Raw genomic sequence first — 21546 nt, forward strand, 5'->3', positions numbered from 1 at the left:
TGAATGGGAGGTTTGAGATACTCAGATTCAAATACATTTAAAGATATTAAGCTTTTGATAATCAGTACAATCAGTAACACACTAAATAGTGTAAAAGTGGAACAAAGCTAATGTGGAATCAGAGATCCAATGGTTATTGAGCTCTCCTGTATTCGATTTCAGGCATAAGCAAAGTTACTATTCATTATCATTTTCTTCTTTAAGAATTTTGTTGTCATCTTTCCCTGCTAATTATGAAATCATTAGGACTCACAGTAGAATAAATTTAAAGGCTCTGTTTTTCTAAGAGTGTGGAAAAGATAAATCCATTTTCTTCACTATTTTCACTAATGTAATCAAGCTAAACAAATTAAAAAGTGGTGACAAACATACTCTGCTCTAGGATCTTTCATTTTACTAAGAATTTTCAATATTGAAATGTTTTTTTCTATTTGTTTTCTTTGATGTAATTCTGAAATTCCATAGTGAAATGGGAGAGATTTGGGGGGTATTCTTTGGCAAGTAGACACAAATTTCCCTTGAGAAGATATGTGTGTATTCCTCTTGCCTTTTGAAGAAGCCAGAAAGAAACCAGGTTCTGCTTCTGCAAAAGCCTCACATATAAAATAATATCAGAATTTAAGAGATTCTGTGGCTAGTTCTACATTTGACAGACACTGCTAAACATGCCTATTCCATGTATTTTTATCTTTTCTCACTCTACTCAAAGCATGATGTTGGGAATTCATGACCTGTAGCAAACACTTTCTGATTTAAACTTATACTGTACATCTTAAGGAAATTTAAATATTCTTTTCATAGGCTTATATGTTCTTCATTTTGCACTTTACTTTTTTGATAACTAATACAATTATGTAAAGTTTAAAAATAAAATAAAAGTAAAAAAAAAAAATTGTCTGACAAAAAAAAAAAAGTAATCTAAGCTCATTCTAAGACCATTGAAAAGTATGACAGCAGGAAAATATCATCCATAGCCCACAATCCAGAGGCATATACTCATTCCTTAGAGCTAATCAACTGGTAATTCAAGTTCTATGGAAAATAGTCTACCAGTGGAGAAATTTCATAAAAAATTCATCTTCAGACGTTTTTGCAAATACAGTGTGTTTGTCTCTTTATGTTTGTACCCATGTGGCTCATATGGTCTTTGAAATCTGAGTCTATTATTGGTCTTCTTTTAATATAGATTGTTTAAAAAATTTACCAAGATGATTAGACTGCATTGCTGACTCAATGGACATAAATCTAAGCAAACTCCAGGAGACAGTGAAGGGCATGGAAACCTGGTGTGCTATAATTCATGAGGTCACAAAGAGTCAGACACACTTCAGTGACTAAACAACAACAAACAGCAAATTATTTTGCCTGAAGTCATTCCTGAGTTTCAAGAATCGAAACTTCTTGAATTAATTGTGCATTAATATTTAAATTATTCAGAAAAAAATGTTAAGAGATGGAAATTTAGCATTTTACAATAGTGAAAGGTTTTCCCACTTTATAAAGTTAACATAAATCAGTGGCTATCCTAAACTAACTTAAGTATTGATATTTTGTCATTTCTTCCCTCCCTTTTACTTTCTTGTAGTATAACCCATTCAGTCAAGTTTATATACTCTTTAAAAACACAGGAAATCTCTGAATCTGCCTGAAGTGAGAATTGTTAAATGAGTTGGCTATTAATTAAAAAAAACAGGAAATTTACACTCATGGACTCCAACAGATTAAATATCTTCTCTCGTGAGTACTCAACATGAGTGATACTGGCTTTAATGTTATGCAACAATTTATCAACAATTCATTTAAAAATTAAAGGTAACAGGATATTTTATGTATTTCTAAAATTTCCCTTTATGCTATTTTCTGAAAAGGAGGTAAAACACAGAAGTTTCATTTTAGAGATGATGTTTCCTGACGTGTGGTGTCTGCACCTAAAAAAGAATCATTCCAGATGTCATGGTAGTTACTAAGAGCAGAAGGAGTCATGTTAATACATGCAGTATGGTATTTATGTTAATTTTGTATATAACATTCAAAAGAAATGTTAGACTATCCCCGGTCATCAACTGCGAATCTGAGTTTCAGAGCTTTATGCATTTTAAAAGAATGTATGTTGAAGCGTACTAGCATCTAATATTGCTGACTCCACTATCTTTATTTTTCTGATTGTGCATCTCTGGGCTTCTAACGGAATGCAGAGGAGAAAGGGAAGAAAGGGCGTTTAATGAATTGCAAGACCATGACTTAGAAATGTGATTAAGTATGTGCAGATGAACAAAAGTGCAGGAAGAGTCTACTTCAATGGCATGTGATTATGACAGGCAAAAACTAACCATTATCAATTGCCCACATATTTCCAAGGATTGGTCCCGTTTGTCTCCAGCGAATTCTGGTGTCCCGGGTTAGTGCTGCATTAGGAAGGGGAATTGTTATTCGGTTCCACCTGCAAGAAAGTTAGCACAAAACAGCTTCATATCCAGTTCACACCTTTTGAATCTATTTTACATGCTTTTGATGTTCTAGTCTCTCTATACTTGAGATGGCTGGTAATAAACTCTTTAAATTCACATGTGGAGTCTGTTTATAATTTTAAAACAAATATGTAACTTCTAGAAACATCCATAGAAAATTAAGAGTATCTTATAGCCATTGATTTTTTTCAGACTTTTTAAAAGGAAATTTTACATCAATACTCAGACCTTAGATATTATTCTATGATAATCTGTGATGAGCTAGGGTGCTGATTAGCACTGATTACTTCTTATTTTTTGCTATTCTCTAGTTCTATGTGTATTTAAACACAGGCTAGGAAGGAAAATAATTTTTAACTTAATCTTGCATTCTTGGAAACATTTTTACTATTTATCTAGTGATTATTCCGTAAAGTGGCAAGTATTTTATATAGACATCTTTAATTCTCTAAACGGTCCTTAAAGGGTATATCATTGTCCTTAATTTACATGGAAAGAGGTGGAAAGTTTGAGAGAGTAAATATCATTATACAAGTAGATGGCAGAACCACGATTTGAGCCCAGGTTCAATTCCAAAGCTTAACTTTCTTCCACTTGTCTATCCTGCATCTTTTCATTAGTAACTATTTTGGCAGTTAAGTCTTTTTGGCAATAACCAGATGTCACTATTATAGAGTTTAAATTTATGCAATCCAAAATATAAAAGCTTAATACCTAAAGAATGAATGACTCTCTACAAATTGTGATCATGCATCAGATTTACAAAAATTACTTTTTAAAAAAATGAGATCAGTCCTAAATCAGATGAGAAGGAGAAGGCAGCTTCCTTACCTAGTATGCCAAAAACACTAATCTCAGGCTTACTTACTGATTTTGAGTGCGCAACGTGGATTCAAATCTCTTGCTATGTTAGAGTTCACTCACCCACTGTAGTTTTCAGAGGAGTAGATCGTGCTGTGAGGGAGGTGGGGTCCGGCACAGATCTCAGGCAAACATTCAGTGTGGAGTAGCGACCAGGAACGCCCATGGTTGGTAGAAAACTCTAAGCTGATACTGATCACACCAGAATAAGCATAACAAAACAGGGCAAAGATAACAAATGAAAGTAAATGACTCATCTCTGGAGAAGTATATTAAACATCTGTAGAACTAGTGTAAAAAAATTTAAGATGCTGTTTCCAAAGTGATTGTTTTCCCCTCCACTGAAGTCTGGCCACCCTTCAAAGTGCAAGCAGTTAAATTACTGCTAATAGAAATGAACGATGTTTTAAAGACAGCAAATGGTAACTTGAGATTGTGCTCCTGAATTTGATAGATGGCAAGGCAATTACCGTGTCTCACACTGCTACTTCATCCTGTGAACGTGAGACTGACAAAATCCGTAGGAAGGACAAGAGCAACACTTCAGCAAGTAAAACTGAGAATTCATAGCTCTTGAAGTGCTAGTTGATTTCTGTGTCTATTATTAGGGGGCCACTAAACTACATGGGGTCAAACATTTTTTCAGTTATTTGTTTTTTCTTCTCTCTCTGCAATCTTTTGGAATGGGTGGCTACCAGAGCTAATCCAAACACTTTGACACCTAAGATCAACTTCTTAGAATAAAGTCATTTCTACTTAAAATCTATCTAATCATACTCTCTGTATTATTTAAAGAAATTTTCTTTTTCCCTTGGGGGGAAATTTGTATTTTATTAATAGATATTTTATTAAAAATTAAAAATTAAGTTGACAACTTACTAAGAAGTTGCTCTGATTGAATAGCCAAGTTCATGTGTTCATTGTTAATTTGTCCACACACACAGACTGTAGCTTCCTACCTGTTCCCAGGCTGCTGTGTTCCACATCCCAGATTAATAGAAAACTGTATCATGTGAGACATTGTAGAAGGGAGAACAGGTAAGACGTGGAAAAAATCTACGGCCCAGACATTCCTATTATATCCTTGATGGTTCTTTTGCCTGAGACAAAATTTGGTAGCAGGAGTCTGAAGATCAGGATTGATGACTACAGAAACCAAAGATGGAACCTTCAAAACAAAGGAAACCAAAATCACTCATAATCTTCCTTGTGGGAATCAGTGTGAATTCTCCAAGATTCAACTTACAATTACTATGCATACAACTGCCATTTATTAAGCACCAAGCAATATTCTGCTTATTCCATTTGTTATTTCACATCAAAGATGCTGTCCTTAGGGGACACTCATTTTAATCACTCAGAATTCCTCCTTTGCCGACACCTGAAACTCAGTGTGTGACTGGTCAGACTCTCTCTACCTGAAGATAAATTGCCTTAAGGTCTTTAAAGTTATCAAAGCTAATGTATCCATTTTATCTACCTTTGCACTAGACAAAGGCAACTTGACATTAATCAATCTTCTAAAGTGTATTCAAGTAATATAAATTCTTTGCCAAACCAGGTATTCCAAAAATAGGACTCTAAGCAGAAACACCCATAGCCAATGAGTTAATCCATGATAATTTACATAATTGATTTGGTCTGAGGCTTGCAGCTGACCAGTGCAAGTATAACCCTACCTAGTTATAGCTGAAAAAAACTGTACATTAATAAAATTCCAAACAGTATGACTTGGGTGACCCTAGCATGTGGGGTATGTTGGATACTTTCTTTGGTTGTTACCTATCTAGCCTTGATGTTTATCTTCTGTCTTCCTGACTTAAACTATGAGATGCTAAATGCTGGCTTTGTTCAAGCTTTTTAAAGTACTGGCTCTCTGGCTCAAATTAGCAAAGAGAAAAAAGCAAACGTAGTAACAATCTATACTTTTACTGGGTCTTCCCAGGTAGCACTAGTGGTAAAGAACCTGCATGCCAATGCATATGAGACGTGGGTTTGATCTCTGGGTCAGGAAGATCCCCTGGAGAAGGGCATGGCAACCTACTCCAGTATTCTTGCCTGGAGAATCCCCATGGACAGAGGAGCCTGGCAGGCTGCAGTTCATAGGGTCACATGGAGTCGGACACGACTGAAGTGATTTAGCAAATACTTCTACCATGTCTTTTGCCTAGGAAACTGCAAATGCTGGATTAATGCCCACTATGCCAGATAGCAAGTCTGTAAGGCTTCACAGGTAGAGTCACTGTTAAGAGTTTTCTTAGGGACAAGAATAATTGTTAGCTCATTGGGCTCCACCTTATTGTCTCTGATGGGCTATAATTCAATCTTCCTGATAAAATTTCATCTTTTTCTTTATATCAGGAAAAAAGTGAATGCTAAAATAACGTCCATGTCACTTTTAAAGAAATGTGGCAACTTCCTGGACTACCAGAAGAGAGATTTATCCTCTGCATTTAGCAGAGTCTCTACGGTTTTGACTTGAACTGGGGTGGGGCCATCCGACACACAGATTGGGATGTGTACCTTGTATGAGGAATAGGAAAGAGTATCCAGTGTAATGTGTTCTTTTCTTCCTTCAGTTTTTGCATACAGGGCAACATCATTTTCATGAGAGTCTCCAGGATCACAAATCCCTCCTGCACACAGAATTTTAAGTGTTAGTACCGATTTGCACCCACGAACATTTGTGTTAAATATTAGAACAAAAAAAAATTTTAAAACCCAGATGTCACTTAAGAATGACCCTAAACAAAGTAACCAGATCCAAAGAAATAATTTATGAAGGTAGTTCAGATAGGCCATGCTAAAGATCAAAGACTTCACATTTTTGAAGGCCAAAGTAACTATTTACCAAACTATTACACAAATAATAGTCTGCAACAAACTGTGACTACAGGTCCATATTTTAACTGTTACTAAATAAATGTGCTCTGCTTTTTAATAAACCATTACTTTTTTATATTTGAGGTCTTTGTGGTTAAAGTTCAGAAACTATTGATTATGATTTTAAAAAAGTGTGGTGAGTCACTGAATCAAGGATTACTGAAGTAGTGTTACTTAAATGGTTACATGTAGTACCTTTAATATTTTAGTACATATTAGGTATTTGTATTTTAGATGCAACTCATTTTACATTTTTACTTTTGGTACCTCATTTGATTGAAGATATATAGAGTAGTTTATTCCCTATCACACTACTTTACAGTTATATGAAATGATATAAAGTTAGACTTTGAGAGGTGATTAAGATTATTCTGATGATGCAACTGGATTAATCATGCAAGTACCAGAAACTGAAGATCATTTAACTAGTCGGTGGAAGAACCAGGAGTTGATATTAAGTTTTAAACTTTGACCCTCTATTTCTTTCACTATTGCATTGGGCCAGTAACCTTTATTCTTGCGGCTTCTATCAACTGTCTGTTTAACCTGGATTTTATTTATTTATTTATTTTTTTCATGATATTTTCTGTGGTGGGTTGAATGGTGGTTTTAAAAAAGATATGTCTATGTCCTAGCATCCTAGAACCTGTGAAAATGCCTTTATTTGGAAACTGTGTCATTGCAGAGGTAATTCACATAAAGATCTTGCTGCTGCTACTGCTAAGTCGCGTCAGTTGTGTTCGACTCTGTGCAACCCCATAGACGGCAGCCCACCAGGCTCCCCCGTCCCTGGGATTCTCCAGGCAAGAACACTGGAGAGGGTTGCCATTTCCTTCTCCAATGCATGAAAGTGAAAAGTGAAAGTGAAGTCGCTAAGTCCTGTCCGACTCTTAGCGACCCCATGGACTGCAGCCTACCAGGCTCCTCCACCCATGGGATTTTCCAGGCAAGAGTACTGGAGTGGGGTGCCACTGAGATGAGATCATTCTGGATTATCTAGATGGCTCGGAAATTCAATGACTAATGTCCTTGTAAGATACAGAAGAGGAAAAGACACAAACACAGTGGAGAAGACCTTGCAGAGAGGGAGATGGGGTTTGGGTAAAATATTTTCCTTTACCCTCTTGTGTTAATCTCTTGACAGTTGTAATACCTACCCTCTGGCCTATTTCAATCTTATACAATTGTGGTCAAACTTCTTTTGTCCTTTGTCTATGAGCAGTAGAGATCTTTTCATACTTAATTTGAATTTGTAATATTTTTCTTCTTACAGATACAGAATTCTTTTTTCTGCTCCCATCTTAGCCTTTCTTTTTTGTTCCATTTTGTCCAAAGAGATGCTCATGCTAGTTAGTTTCTAGAAATGTACCTTTTTCTGGCTGTTTTACACAGTGACTGATGGCTCTCGCAAAACCATTAAGCAAGAAACTTGCCTTTTACTATAAGGCGTGCAGTTTTTAGTCCATGGAGGATCAAGAACTCTAAGAGTTCTTCAAAACCACCTACCTTTCCCTGGATTCTTGCCTGGAGAATCCCATGGACAGGGGAGCCTGGCAGGCTACAGTTTATGGGGCCGCAAGAGTCAGACTTAGCGACTAAACCATCACCACCTAACCTGGATTTTAAAGGATTACTTGTCTAACTAGAAACTTCTCCCCACCTACCATTATCCTTCATAACAACACCAAACATAATAGCAGGAGTGGCGACACAGATTTCCTGGCAAATATTCTAGCCCTAAGGTCCAAAATTTATAATATTAATTTCTAATTATATTATTATTATCTTTCGAGAAAAATCTCTTCCAGTTCTTAAATCAAACACTATTAATCTTAATTTTTATCTACAGGAAATTTTTGTCCCTAATACTCTGCTGCTGCTGCTGCTAAGTCGCTTCAGTCGTGTCCGACTCTGTGCGACCCCATAGATGGCACCCTACCAGGCTCCCCTATCCCTGGGATTCTCCAGGCAAGAACACTGGAGTAGGTTGTCATTTCCTTCTCCAATGTATGAAAGTGAAAAGTGAAAGTGAAGTCACTCAGTCGTGTCTGACTCTTCATGACCCCATTGACTGCAGTCCACCAGGCTCCTCTGTCCATGGGAGTTTCCAGGCAAGAGTACTGGAGTGGGTTGCCATTGCCTTCTCCGCCCAAATAGTCTATAGTGACACAAAAAGCAAACTCAAAAACTCCAGAATAAGATTACCCTTTAAGAGTTAATCTAGTAAAGTCAATAAATAATGGATGAGACTCACCATCTGTATAAATAAATAAAGTGTCATTTATGGCAAATGTCTGATTTAAACTCAACCTGGATAACTGGGATCTGATTTTGGGTAGAAATTACTGAAATGTGATGTTAAATAAGAAAGTTAGAACCTGACCAGTATAAGAAAGAACATGATAACAGAAGTACCTTGGGTGTTGGTATTTGTTAAAACTGGCACATTACATCTGTCAGACATATGTAATTTAAGTGTAAGCAAGTGTGGGGCTTCCCTGGTGGCTCAGATGGCAAAAAATCTGCCTGCAATGTGGGAGCCCTGGGTTCAAGCCCTGGGAAGATCCCCTGGAGAAGGAAATGACAACCCATTCCAGTATTCTTGCTTGGAAAATCCCAAGGACCAGTATAAGAAAGTACATGATAACACAAAAAACTTGGGTATTGGTATTTGTTAAATTTGGCATGTTACATCTGTTAGACATATGTAACTTCCCATACAACAAATATTTACTGAGCTAAGTAATCTGAACTGAGAATAGAGAAGCCAGATATAGTGATAATGTAGACCTCATTCTAAAAGATGTTTATTGTTCAAGGGCAACAACCTGTAAAGAGAAGATCATGATTTTGACATCTGATATTACATTTTTGCATATCACTGCACAGTTCAAGGTTATAGTAAATACAGTTAACCAAGCCATTCTACAGGGTAGTCTTGGGAGGTAGGGGGAAAGAGCTACATGAAAACTAAATTATCTTTTTAAAAACTGGTTATTGAGCCAGTATAAAAGACTTACCAAAAAGAACAAAAAAGGTGAAAGGTCACAGGCATTATGGGTTTAAAGCACCACATCTAGAGACACAGGAACTGAACCATCAGTTCTCTCTAATTTCATTAATTTGTTCCCTGTAAACCCTCTCTGCTCTCTCAAGAACAGTTCGTGAACTGCATCTGCCTTTCAGAGAGAATAGAAACCCAGGTGGGAGTTTCATCCAGCCCAGAATGACAGAAGAAGAAAGTCCAAAAGGAGCCAAGACTTTAAAACGATGACAGACTTTATCTGAAAGATCCCTCTGGGGGCAATTTATCAGTTCTGTGAAGTTTCAGTGACAGCAGCTCCTTCAGAAAGATACAGATTCTTCTTCAGCTTCATTCACTTTGATGTATTGTGGAAAGGTATGACTCAAGAGGTGTTTTGTACAGCAATTAAAGTACAGAAGATTTCAATAGAAACTAGATGGACAGTTAAGTTTTAAAATATTTTAAATCCTGTTTTAGGTATTAACAGCTTTTTAAGACATTTTTTTTACATTAAGAAAGTGGTTTTGTTATTTACTGTGTGCAGGATATTGGACCTAAAGGTTCAATTGAGCCCTGACCTCAAAACGTCTGTAATTTGGCAAGTAACTAATAACATACGTGAAAGAATGATAATTAGCAATCAAATGTGTTGTGTTGCCATAACTGCAGCCAAAATTCAGAGAAAAGAAATACAAGTGTAGAATAAGAGAGTGGGATATATAGGAGATGCTTAGTATATATTTATTGAAGAAATAATAAAGAAAATTTAAAATCCCCAAACGAATGATGTATATTAGATTACTTTTGTCATGATCACTGCATTCTGGCTCTAAGAGCAGTGCTGGATACTAGTCCTCAATGAATTTGAGAATGTGTGAATAAAGGAAACAGACCGTGAATATGTGAATAAAGGAAACAGACCATGAACCAAACTTAAAAAGTTGAGCAAATTTTCCAGAAATGATAGTCATAGCAGATTGATATGAGCCAAAGGATGAAACCAGGAAGGACACGTAGGCAGTGTCTGAGAAGGGAATGTGATCTGTTTTAGATTAACAATTGGCTACTGATGTTCCTAAGGCACAGTACTTAGTGAGGGGTTACTTATAAACTGTCTATCATATCTTAAATCGCTTCCCATATTCTTTTCTAGTGGTTCAGATGGTAAACGATCCACCTGCAATGTGGATGACCTGGGGGAAGATCCCCTGGGAAAGGGAATGGCAACACATTGCAGCATTCTTGTTGGGAAAATCCCATGGGCAGAGGAGCCTGGTGAGCTACGGTCCATGGGGTTGCAAAGAGCCAAACACGACTGAGTGACTAACACTTTCACTTTCACCCAAGTCTTTAAGTCTTTTCCTGCAGTATCCAGTCTTATCCTACCTATCCTGCTGTCATCCTATCCTAGCCTATCCCAGCCTATCCTAACCTAAACACACCTTTGCTGGATTCTACCTTCTCCTCAAGATCAGACCCCATTCCATGTGTTTACTGATTAACTTCTTGAAAGAGCAGTTCTCTGTCAGTGAGCCATCTGTATTTCTCTTAACTTTATATACTTTGGCTTCCCAGGTACCATACCATGAGGAATCACAGGTGGGCTCTCCGCCTGTCCTGGTTGCCTTTTGTCTCTGTGGCATTCCTCCACTGCTGATCACCTCCCAGTCATCCCACCCCTGAACCACTCTCTCCCCTTCCTCCTGTGGCACAGAATCATGACTTCCTCCTGCATTTCCTTATGCTTTTTCTCAGTGTACTTTGTCTCTTCTTGTCCTTCTACCTACACCTAGATGAGGGTTCTCCCTACAGAGTTTTCATGTCCTACTCTGTCTCCTGCTTGGGAGAGCACAGTGACTTTAGTGGCTCCAGTTATCACCTGCATGCTGACAACTTTCAAATCTGATTTAGACCCTGAATAGAATTTCTGTGCTTATATCGCCTTCCAGAACCCCCAACCCCAACATGTCTAATAATATAAAACCCTATACTACACATTTTCTCTTTATCATAATTATTATTATTTTTGAAAATAGCAATTTTGGGAAATGGCATCATTCTTCCAATCATCCTACAGAGAAGTCTGTGTCCGCTCCAAGACTGCTCTCACCATCCCCAGTCAGCTGAGCATGAACTTCAGTTGGCTCTTCTTCAGTTATTCTATCTCTGTCCCTCCTTCACATTATTGCCACCATCACTGTAATTTCTTTGTTGCTTGGATCAGTGCAATAGCCTCCATAATTTAGGGCTGCCAGCTAAAATACTTTGCATGACCAATCCCTATACAAAAAGTTACTTGTTGTTTATCTGAAATTCAAATTTAAATAAGTCTCTCAGTCTCAGTTTCAGTTCAGTCACTCAGTCATGTCTGACTCTTTGCGACCCCATGAACCGCAGCACGCCAGGCCTCCCTATCCATCACCAACACCCAGAGTCCACCCAAACCCATGTCCATTGTGTTGGTGATACCATCCAACCATGTTATTCTCTGTCATCCCCTTCTCCTGCCCTCAATCTTTCCCAGCATCAGGGTCTTTTCCAATGAGTCAGCTCTTCACATCAGGTGGCCAAAGTACTGGAGTTTCAGCTTTAGCATCAGTCCTTCCAATGAACACCCAGGACTGATCTTTAGGATGGACTGGTTGGATCTCCTTGCAGTCCAAGGGACTCTCAAGAGTCTTCCCCAACACCACACTTAAAAAGCATCCATTCTTCGGTGCTCAGCTTTCTTTATAGTCCAACTCTCACACTCGTACATGACCAGTGGAAAAACCATAGCTTTGACTAGACGGACTTTTTTTGACAAAGTAATGTCTCTGCTTTTGAATATGCTATCTAGGTTGGTCGTAACTTTCCTTCCAAGGAGTAAGCGTCTTTTAATTTCATGGCTGCAATCACCATCTGCAGTGATTTTGGAGCCCCCAAAAATAAAGTCTGACATTGTTTCCCCATCTATTTCCCATGAAGTGATGGGAACAGATGGCCATGATCTTAGTTTTCTGAATGTTGAGCTTTAAGCCAACTTTTTCACTCTCCACTTTCACTTTCATCAAGAGGCTCTTTAGTCTTTTTCACTTTCTGCCATAAGGGTGGTATCATCTGCATATCTGAGGTTATTGATATTTCTCCCAGAAATCTTGATTCCAGCTTGTGCTTCTTCCAGCCCAGCGTTTCTCATGATGTACTCTGCAGAGAAGTTAAATAAGCAGGGTGACAATATACAGCCTTGACGTACTCCTTTCTCTATTTGGAACCAGTCTGTTGTTCCATGTCCAGTTCTAACTGTTGCTTCCTGACCTGCATACAGGTTTCTCAAGAGGCAGGTCAGGTGGTCTGGTATTCCCATCTCTTTCAGAATTTTTCACAGTTTATTGTGATCCACACAGTCAAAGGCTTTGGCATAGTCAATAAAGCAGAAATAGATGTTTTTCTGGAACTCTCTTGCTTTTTCCATGATCCAGCGGATGTTGGCGGTTTGATCTCTGGTTCCCCTGCCTTTTCTAAAACCCACTTGAACATTTGGAAGTTCATGGTTCACGTATTGCTGAAGCCTGGCTTGGAGAATTTTAAGCATCACTTTACTAGCGTGTGAGATGAGTGCAATTGTGTGGTAGTTTGAGCATTCTTTGGCATTGCCTTTCTTTGGGATTGGAATGAAAACTGACCTTTTCCAGTCCTATGGCCACTGCTGAGTTTTCCAGATTTGCTGGCATACTGAGTACAGCACTTCACAGCATCATCTTTCAGGATTTGAAATAGCTCAACTGGAATTCCATCACCTCCACTAGCTTTGTTCGTAGTGACCCCCCAATAAATCTGGCAACCCTATCCTACTTGGTATTCTATCTTCTAATTTCTGATTGTTTCAGTCTTTCCTTCACACTATGCCAGAATTACATTTCTAAAACAAAGATGAGAATATTTTATAGAACTGACTGAAATTATCTGACAGCTCCATGTTACCTAGAGTAAGAGAGTCTAAATTCTTCAGTATGATATTAAAGTCAGTTGCTTCTCTGGCTTCAGTTCAGGATTCTAGTTCCAGTTTATGTTTTTCCTTTCAACAATACTGGGAAAATGACCCAGCTCTAAACACGTCATGTACCTTTATATTTGTGCTTTTGGTCAAAATGCTGGCTTAGCTTAAACCTTCAAGGCCCAGTTCAAATACCATCTATTTCACAAAGCTTTACCCTAATCCCATCTCCATGGCAATATCCAGATCTTCCTTTGCACTTCTGTAACATTTTCATTCCTTTACAGCCCAAATGCAATCTCTTTCATAGTTAGATGTTACTTGTGGGCAAGAACTCAAAGTAATTTTTATACACACACAAAAAAAATACATTGAGTCTTAATTATTTATTAGACACCATTTTAGGACTTTGAAACTCACTGATCAGCAACTCTGTGATTTAGGTGGCATTATTTTCTCTAGCTGTAGTCTCCATGTATGCCAGCTCAGTGTTCTACATTCAATAGGAATTCATTAAATTTTTTAATTGAATGGAGAGCTTTTATTTGGGATAATGTACTTTGGGTCCATTCAAGTGAATGTTTTCCTCAGAGTCAATGTAATTTTAATCGATTCATTAATAATCTGCTTTGTCCTAGAAATAATTAAAGATAACTTGATCTGTTATATATAGATGACAATCTCTGATACAAAGGCAGTGTAATGGGTTGATTTACCATAATTTACTATGAAAAATGAAGAATTCAAAAATATTATGTAAAAAATGAAAATATGAAAAAGGGAAAATATTTAAATTAGACTGGCATATTAAATGCTTATTATAATTTGCTGGATGGGGAATGTTCTTAAGGTTTCCCAGGAATCAGTCTTAATAAACTGAGAGCCTGTTTGAATTCTATTTAAAGGAAATTAATTTATTAAATTCTTAAAATTTCTTTCTAAAAAAGAAAAAATTAAAATTTATTCTCTTTAAAATTGAAAAAAAATTAAGAAACTGAGGTCTGGGTCTTTATATAACTCATTTCAGAGTCAAGGTGAGGATATCTTTATGGCAGGAAGATTACACTATTATGGTTTATATCCACAACATCCTTGTAATCAAATGGATCATTATTGAAAGTGAGGTAGCATCACACAGGCAATGTATTTGACAACATGATACAACTGGAAGTTTTCTTTGCCACTCTGAGCTGTAGGAAGTGAGGAATGTGAGAGAAATAATGGCCAGTGCAGAAGCCTAGACTTGGGAGGCTTGTTTGTCCTGATGAATTGACATCTTTGCTAGTAAGGTCAAAGGTAGACAATGTTTATTTCCTGTTTCACTTCCAGGTGTGGTCTGTGCTTTTCCAGTCATTTAACAAAGAAGGCATGTGACACCTACTCACATTTTTGGAATGACATCCAGTGAAAGAGTACGTAGCTGTGGCTCTTGCTGACAAAAATGATAAATTTGAGAGGACACACATTTCAAACCCTAATTCCTCCTTGGGTATTTTTCTAAATTTTTAACTGTTTATTTGCTCTGCAATCATCTGAAGAAAAATAACACTTTAAAAGTACTTTTTTTTCTGTGCTTACCACCATATTATAGAGAATATTATTAAAGTATTAAAAAGTATTATTAATTGTTTCTTTCTTAGCTTCCCACAACAAAACAGTTATGCAATGATTTAAATCCATTTAAAACAAATGATTCACTTGGTTGACTGCATTTTGGAGAGGCTAGAGGCTTTGGACAAAGGAGTTACTTTGTTCTTAGCTTCTGTCTCATTGTCTTTTCAGCTATGACCACTGCAGTAGATGTGGAAAGAAGGTTTTAAGGCACTTTGTCTTTAGGTATAATCATGTACGTACAAGACTAGCTTCTGTTCAGGATGGTTCTAGCAGGGCTGGTGTGAGGCAGATGTGACCACCAATTTGCCCAACCAGTGGTACTCATAGTTCATGAATTTTTATTTTATAGTGTAGACAACAAACAACCTTACTTCCTTAGGAATAGGTGATGGTCTAGAATTTGCCCTATTTTGAACAATAAAATTTGTTCAAAATGTACCTACCCATAACAAAGTAAAACCTCAGGTTCCCGTAACCAGTAGTGTCCAAGTAAGGGGTACATATTTTCCTCTCTCCATCTTTGAGGAAGACCATTGATAAACCTGATTCTATTGTTCCACATTCTGTACCAATGACAGCTCCCACGATGTCCCACCTTTAAAAAAATGACAAACACTAACAGTCAGAATATGAAGTCAAAGCTTTATAGAGTATAACATTTTATTTTTAATGAGGAATATTTACTTAGTAATAAATAATTCTGAAATAAAGATGTGGTATCTCCAATTTTCTTGAAGAGATCTCTAGTCTTTCCCTTTATATTACTGTCCTCTATCTCTTTGCATTGTTCATTTAAGAAGGTCTTATCTCTCCTTGTTACTCTCTGGAACTCTGCATTCAGTTGGACCAGAAAGAAGGCTTCAGTTCGGTTCAGTTCAGTCGCTCAGTCATGTCCGACTCTTTGGGACCCCATGAATTGCAGCACGCCAGGCCTCCCTGTCCATCACCAACTCCCGGAGTTCACTCAAACTCACGTCCATCGAGTCGGTGATGCCATCCAGCCATCTTATCCTCTGTTGTCCCCTTCTCCTCCTGCCCCCCATCCCTCCCAGCATCAGAGTCTTTTCCAATGAGTCAACTCTTCACATGAGGTGGCCAAAGTACTGGAGTTTCAGCTTTAGCATCATTCCATCTAAAGAACACCCAGAACTGATCTCCTTTAGAATGGATCTCTTAGCACTGAAGAATTGATGATTCTGAACTATGGTACTGGAAATCACTCTTGAGAGTTCCTTGGACAGCAAGGAGATCAAACCAGTCAATCCTAAGGAAAATCAACCCTGAATATTCATTGGAAGGTCTGGTGCTGAAGCTGAAGCTCCAATACTTTGGCCACCTGATGTGAAGAGCAGACTCACAAGACCCTGATGCTGGGAAAGACTGAAGGCAAAGGAGAAGGGGGCAGTGGAGGATGATATGGTTAGACAGCATCACCAACTCAGCGGCCGTGAATTTGAGCACATTTTGGGACATCGTGGAGGACAGAGGAGCCTGGTGTGCTGCAGTCCATGGGGTCACAAAGAGTTGGACATGACTTAGCAACTGAACAACAACAACAAAGATGCAGCACTACAGGTTTTAGGTAATGAAAATGAAAGGGAAAGTGTTAGTCGGTCAGTCATGTCAGACTCTTTGCAACCCCATGGACTGTAGCCTGCCAGGCTTCTCTGTCCATGGGATTTTCCAGGTAAGAATACTGGAGTAGGTTGCCATTTCCTTCTCCAGGGGATCTTCCTGACTCAGGGATCAAGCCCAGGTCTCTGGCTTTGCAGGCTGATTCTTTACTACTGAGCCACCAGGGAAGCTCCTAAACAAAGTTTTAAACACATTCTTTTCACTATTACAGTTTTTCTGTGGAGAAAAATTTGATCAATACTATGTATAGTGTGACTTCCCTGGTGGCTCCATGGTAGGAATCTGCCTGCAATGCAGGAGCTCTAGGAGTCACGGGTTCGATCCCTGGCTTGGAAGATCCCCTGAAGGAGGCCATAGCAACCCACTCCAGTATTCTTGCCTGGAGAATCCCAGGGACAGAGAAGCCTGGGGGATACAGTCCAAAGGTCGCAAAGAGTCAGACACAACTGAAGAGACTTTAGCACGCATGACATGTATAGTGTATCTGCTACATAATAGCCTTTATCCTCAAAGCACTTAAACAGTTGAGATTGGGGCTCAAATTTGAACTAAGGAAACAGGAAATCATAAAAGATAGTACCATAATATTATAAATACTTATATGGTATTTTGCACATTAAAAATAGTTATAGCATGAAAAGTCAAACAACCTGGCAAAAGTCTAGCAAGTTTCCAGAAAGGGGATGAGATTTAAATATGCAGAAAAGAATAAAAATATTTACTATTTAAAAACTCTTGTATCTCCTTAGTATTTATCTCTGCTTGTGTCTAATTTGGCCATTGCTTTTCACACAACTAACTTGCCTACAGAGGAAACTGGGACACACAGATATAAGTGGCTTACCTAAGGCCAACTGCGTGTTTGGCTCTGAAATTGAGATAGATATTCTGTTTCTTAGTTCACTGTTATTTTAGTAGTAGCAGTTCTAAGAAGGGTACTGTGCCAGGACAATTATGTTGAACTGCTTGAGACCAAAATGTTTAGAAAATGTTAAATTTTTTTTTTTTTTTTTTGTATTTTAACAGATTATATCAATCATTTAAGGAAAAGCAGCTCCTAATAGTACTAGACTACTGTAAATACCAGGGACCTCTCTCCACTCACACAAGAATATTTCACACTGGTTCATTGGTCTTTTACCTGCTCCATTTATCCCAATTAAGCCACTCAGTCTACTGATCCACAAAGCAAGTTAAGGTTATAAATGATGCATATGATGACTCCTTTTAGGCATCCATCTGCTTTAGAGTATTTTCAAAATGAAAGATTAAATTGGAAAAGATGGAATTGTCACAGACTAAAAGAACATTTTATTCAAGTGAGAAATGAGATTAGCAGTCTTTTTCTCTTAATTATTAGTTGTAACTAAGTAACTCTTTTAATCTAAATGAATTGTTTTCATGACTTCTACCACAGAGAGGGTTATATGAGACATGATTTAGGCTGTATTATCTCTTTTTAATCTTTTTTAAAATATATTCAATTTTATTTTAATTTTCATTTCTCCCAATATATTTAAGATAACAAAAGTGAGGTTATTTTCTTTAAAATAAATAATTAAAATAAATATATTACATATATATATACAATAAAATAAATAAATACAAAGATATATACAAATATATATTACAATAAAAGGAAATAGAAAATTTAGTCAGCTTTGAAAAGTGGAGAGAAATCTGAAAAATCACTTTGTAAAAGTCTCACTGCTTTAAATAAATTATCTTTCATTAATTAAAAATTCAGTAGGAGCTTCTTATGGCACAAGCTCATTCTTTCATGAATTTGTACAAACACTGGCTCGAGCTTAGTTGGAGGCAAAGTATCCTTGAGGGGGTCCCAGAGCTGAATCAACTACTGAGGGACCTGATAGACACCTGCCCGGACTTCAGAATCCCTCTCTGTCAGGTTGCAAAGTTGTAGTCTATTCCAATTACAAAAATGTCATGGTCTCTGACTCTCTCAATATAATAATTATATGAAGTAAAATTATGACATAACCAAATCTTTTTTGTTTTCTGTTACAATATAACTTTTTATGAACTATTACAAATTTGATTGTCAGTATATGTTTATGGGCATGAAAATGCCACTTGAATCAAGAGATGTTAGTATTTCAGAGATTTTGTACTGATGTTCTTTCTGCAAAGAATATTCTTGCCCAGCCAGCATGGCTGACTCCCTAATCTCCTTTAGATATTTATGATGATGTCACTGACTCAGTGAAGTCCTCCTTAGACATCTAAAATTGCAACCTCCAATACACTTATATGTGACACTCCTCCCAATCTGCTTTAATTTTCTCATTAAGAAATATCCAAAAATCCAAACTATACTATAATATAAAAACAGTATAAGTTATAAGACATATCCTGTTTGCTAAATAGTCTCATTTAACATACTGCATTTTTCATTTACATATCTTGTTCATGAACATAACCAAATCTTTGAGTCCAGCAGTGGTATTTACAGAGCTCTATAGTTTTAGCAATATCTTGGATGGTACTGCAATTTCCCTGAAAAGGAGTGTTACTTCTCTACAGTTTAAATTGTTTTCCCCAAGGAAATGTGGTTCTTTGTGAACTGCATTTGAAGGAATGTCCGCCTAGAGGGAGGAACTCTCTACAACACAGCAATTTATATTTATTCTTTGATGGCTAATTCTAAAAAAACATCCCTTACATTATTTATTATAAATACATGGGTATCTATTATTTATAATAGAATGGGGCAAAGTTTCAATACGCAAAAAAATTTAATAATCAATAAAATGCCTTGAGGCAACTTTGTTCCTTAGAGGTAGAAAGGCAAAATATTATTTAATTTATATTTTAGTGTATGTCCTTCTACTTTTTGTATCAAAAAGAGAATTCTTTTTGTAAGCAAAACTAATGTAAAGAAGTTTTTTTTTAACTGGAAAGCTTGTGATCCTCCCTATTAGCTGCTTTGGAATGCTTTGAGAATATAATTATATTTTAATCAGCTCACAGTTTAATAGTTTTAAGAACAATACAAAATTATAACTGATTCATTTTGTTATACACCTGTAACTAACACAATATTGTAAATCAGCAATACCCCAATAAAAATGAAAATAAAAAATGATATGGAGTAAAACTTAAAAATTCTCACCAAAAAAAACAAAAGTGAAATGATAGATATGCTAATTAACTAGATTTTATGTTTATGTATATCAAATCAACATGATGAACACTTCAGATATCTTACAACTTTATATGTCAACTGTATCTCAATAAAGCTGAAATTAAAAATACCATTTTCATAAGCTAAAAAAAGAATGATGAATATTCTTCAAAGGGCAATCTGGCAGTAATTATCAAAATGAAAATTACATATATACATATATATGTATAGGTATATATCTGATTCTCTAATTGTTTTTTTTCTTCTTTTAGGAATTTCTCCTTCAGAAATACTTTAAGTATACAAAAAATCTATCACAATATTCTTTGACTATCAACAGAGGTCCAGATAGATAAATTGGTACAGTGACATTCTGAAATAATGATATATAGTCACTGACTAAAAGAGACATTCATAATATATTGTTAAATTTTTAAAAATCAAGTTTAGTAAGGAAAATGTGACCCTAGAGAGTATTTCTGTATGGTCATAGAAAAATTTCTGAATGAATATATACCAGAAAACATGTCTACATTTTAACAGTGAAGAGTGGGATTCACATTGGAAGACTTTTAATTTTTACTTTACACATGAAATTGAAGAAAAACATTCAATTTATATGTGTTAGAATTCAGAATGAAAAGTTAAATTATTTCATCATAGATTGATGAAAATACTAAGAATATGAACATAGGAAACAGAGGTCTTATATTTTAAATACCTTTCCCCCCCCACTACAAATATTGGTACAAAAGCCTCTAAAAAAGGTAGTGGAACTTTTCACATGATCTATGAAGATCTGTTTTATTATATTTTCCAGAATATATTAAACCACCTAAAGTTGATGACTTTAGGCTTGAACTAAGATATAGAACAGAGCCTGGCTATAAGAGCCTACATTTACCAGATTCATAACATTTTTTTATCTACTAGAAATTCTCTGAGACTGAATAAGTTCATTACATCCATAAGGTCTCTATTTGGGATGAATTCTTTGATATTTAATAAGGAATGTGCCATATGTAAAGATTCTTCCACATTCATTTATATTCATGAGGCTTATCTCTAGCATAAGTCCTGTGAGGTCTAGCAAGGTGTATACTTTGACTAAAGGCTTCTCCACCTTCATTGCATTTATAGGTTTTTCCTCCAGCATGACAGCTTAGGTGAAGGTAAAGGATGAGTTCTCTTTGAAGGCTTTCCTGTATGAACTACATTTAAAAATTCTTTTCTTCAATTGGTTCTGCTATATTTCACTCAAATTCAATTTTGTCTTAGGTTTTTATTACATGCATTATTTTTATTTACACTCTTGTTGGAATAACATTAATAAAGAGTATTGGCTTCAGAATGGTAGAAAACACTCAGCTTCCTCACCAATAAAACAGAAATATGACCTAGACTGAGGATGTTTAGAGAAAAAGATGTATCGCCTGGCATATTACAGTTTCAAATAATGTTAGCTTCCTTTTCTCCCCACCCCCACCGCCTTGTAAAATATAGTGCTATTTTTGTTTTAAAATAAGTCAAAGTGGCAATTCAAGTGAACTTTTAAATTACAATGAGTATTTTTTCATATTAGAATTAGCAGAGCAGCAATCTTGCACAAAGTTGCAGTACAACATGCAAAATGTAATTGCGTAATCAATCAATTTAAGCAAGGAGATACTTAGCTGAAAGAAAACTGTACTTTCTATCAGTGGGTCTTTTGTACAGCCCAAGATTTGGGCTACAAACCTATCTGGGCATTTAAATTTATTACTTATGTGATCTAAATGGTCAAGTGGTTTTGCTTTAATAATAATGAATGTGCCTGTTAAAAAAAAAAAAAAGGAGACCCACTTAATACAATGTTAACTCAGACTGTCAATCTGTCCTTGATTCACTTATCCTGAATTATAAGCTTAAATAAAATCCCTCTGGAGCATTATAAGCATCT

The 21546-nt window shown here is 36.4% G+C and overlaps 1 protein-coding gene across 1 annotated transcript in view; it reads right to left on the bottom strand.

Moving 5' to 3' along the window:
* Positions 1 to 21546, bottom strand: part of RELN (reelin) — a 553128-nt gene that overhangs the window by 196747 nt on the left and 334835 nt on the right. The window contains exons 12-16 of the mRNA XM_006053468.4: positions 15271 to 15422; positions 5853 to 5965; positions 4289 to 4497; positions 3393 to 3521; positions 2331 to 2440 (exon numbers count right to left, since the gene is read on the bottom strand). Of these exons, the coding sequence (XP_006053530.3) occupies positions 2331 to 2440; positions 3393 to 3521; positions 4289 to 4497; positions 5853 to 5965; positions 15271 to 15422 (713 nt within the window). The remainder of the gene's footprint in view (positions 1 to 2330; positions 2441 to 3392; positions 3522 to 4288; positions 4498 to 5852; positions 5966 to 15270; positions 15423 to 21546) is intronic.

Source organism: Bubalus bubalis, chromosome 8, assembly GCF_019923935.1.
Source record: "Bubalus bubalis isolate 160015118507 breed Murrah chromosome 8, NDDB_SH_1, whole genome shotgun sequence".
In the NCBI taxonomy this organism is placed as follows: domain Eukaryota; kingdom Metazoa; phylum Chordata; class Mammalia; order Artiodactyla; family Bovidae; genus Bubalus; species Bubalus bubalis.